Source organism: Galeopterus variegatus, unplaced genomic scaffold (assembly GCF_000696425.1).
Source record: "Galeopterus variegatus unplaced genomic scaffold, G_variegatus-3.0.2 Scaffold211, whole genome shotgun sequence".
Lineage (NCBI taxonomy): Eukaryota > Metazoa > Chordata > Mammalia > Dermoptera > Cynocephalidae > Galeopterus > Galeopterus variegatus.
Genome location: NW_007726322.1, coordinates 806173 through 807269, shown reverse-complemented (window position 1 = coordinate 807269; position 1097 = coordinate 806173). Strand labels below are relative to the sequence as shown.

General features: G+C 42.1%; 1 protein-coding gene across 1 annotated transcript in view; it reads right to left on the bottom strand.

Annotated features, from left to right (window-relative positions):
* Nucleotides 1-740: 740 nt before the first annotated feature.
* The window catches only part of LOC103585033 (mastermind-like protein 2), a 247460-nt gene continuing 247103 nt past the window's right edge, over nucleotides 741-1097 (bottom strand). The window contains exon 3 of the mRNA XM_008565893.1: nucleotides 741-1097. Coding sequence (XP_008564115.1) covers nucleotides 741-1097 — 357 coding nt within the window.

The following is a 1097-nucleotide window of genomic DNA, read 5'->3' as shown; positions in this document are numbered from 1 at the left end:
TTTTTTTTTTCTCTACAGTCATGGTGATTTCATCCTTTAACACAACTTAGGCATTACTTTCTCCAGAAGTCTTTCTTGATTTCCCCTTGCTGGGTGAGATACTCAACCTCTTTGTTCTCATATTGTTACTCTTTCCACTTAGTATTAAAAGGAGAGTTTCTGAAGTCTGTCTCCCTCTCCAGACTGCTTGCAGATAGGGGTCACGTCTTATGTAGGGCTGATTTTCAGCCCATATGTACTACATGGAGTCATACCAGGATCTATTATGATGCGTTGGGCATTTAGATGTTCTAGTTGGTTGGTCTAGGAGTAGACCAGTCATTTAATACTCTAAATATTGCCTTGAGCTTTATTCTAATATTCAGCATAATTACAACATCTTGTACAAGGTAGGTACTTAGGAAGTGCATATTGACTTAATCACTGATTTACTGATTGGATAAACGAACAATGGGCATATCAAAATCTGATTGACAACTGGATATGTCACTAAAGGTATGTTATAATGCAACATTCTTTTCTTGTTTTGTTTCTTAATGCAACACTCTTAATAACCAAGCATCTTTGATCACTATAGGCTCCAATGGCAGTAATGCTTTAAAAGGATATACCAGCCCTTGCCTCCATGTACCCCAAAGAACAAGGTTTTATGAGGTCTTCATCTTCACTGCTGTCTTTGGTCTTGATCTTGTCCCAATACAAATGTAATGGTAACCAAAGCATAATGATCAAGCTAAACTCTAGGAACTCTGTGTTTGTAGTAGTAGAACCCTTACCTGTCTGTGTTGTTGGGAGACTTGATACCCCAGTCCTGTTATGGGTTGATTTTGCATTTTCTGAAGCAGGATCTTTTGCTGAAGTGATAAGGGTGGCCTTATCAAAGGCTGGCTGGATAGAGGTTGAGTGGGCTGGGATGGTGGCTGTTGCTGCTGCTGCTGTTGTTGCTGCTGCTGCTGCTGCTGTTGCTGCTGCTGCTGCTGTTGTTGCTGCTGCTGCTGCTGCTGCTGAGCTGAAATCGAGCTCTGCTGCTGTTGCTGTTGCTGCTGCTGTTGCTGAGCTGAAATTGAGCTCTGTTGCTGCTGCTGCTGCTGCTGCTG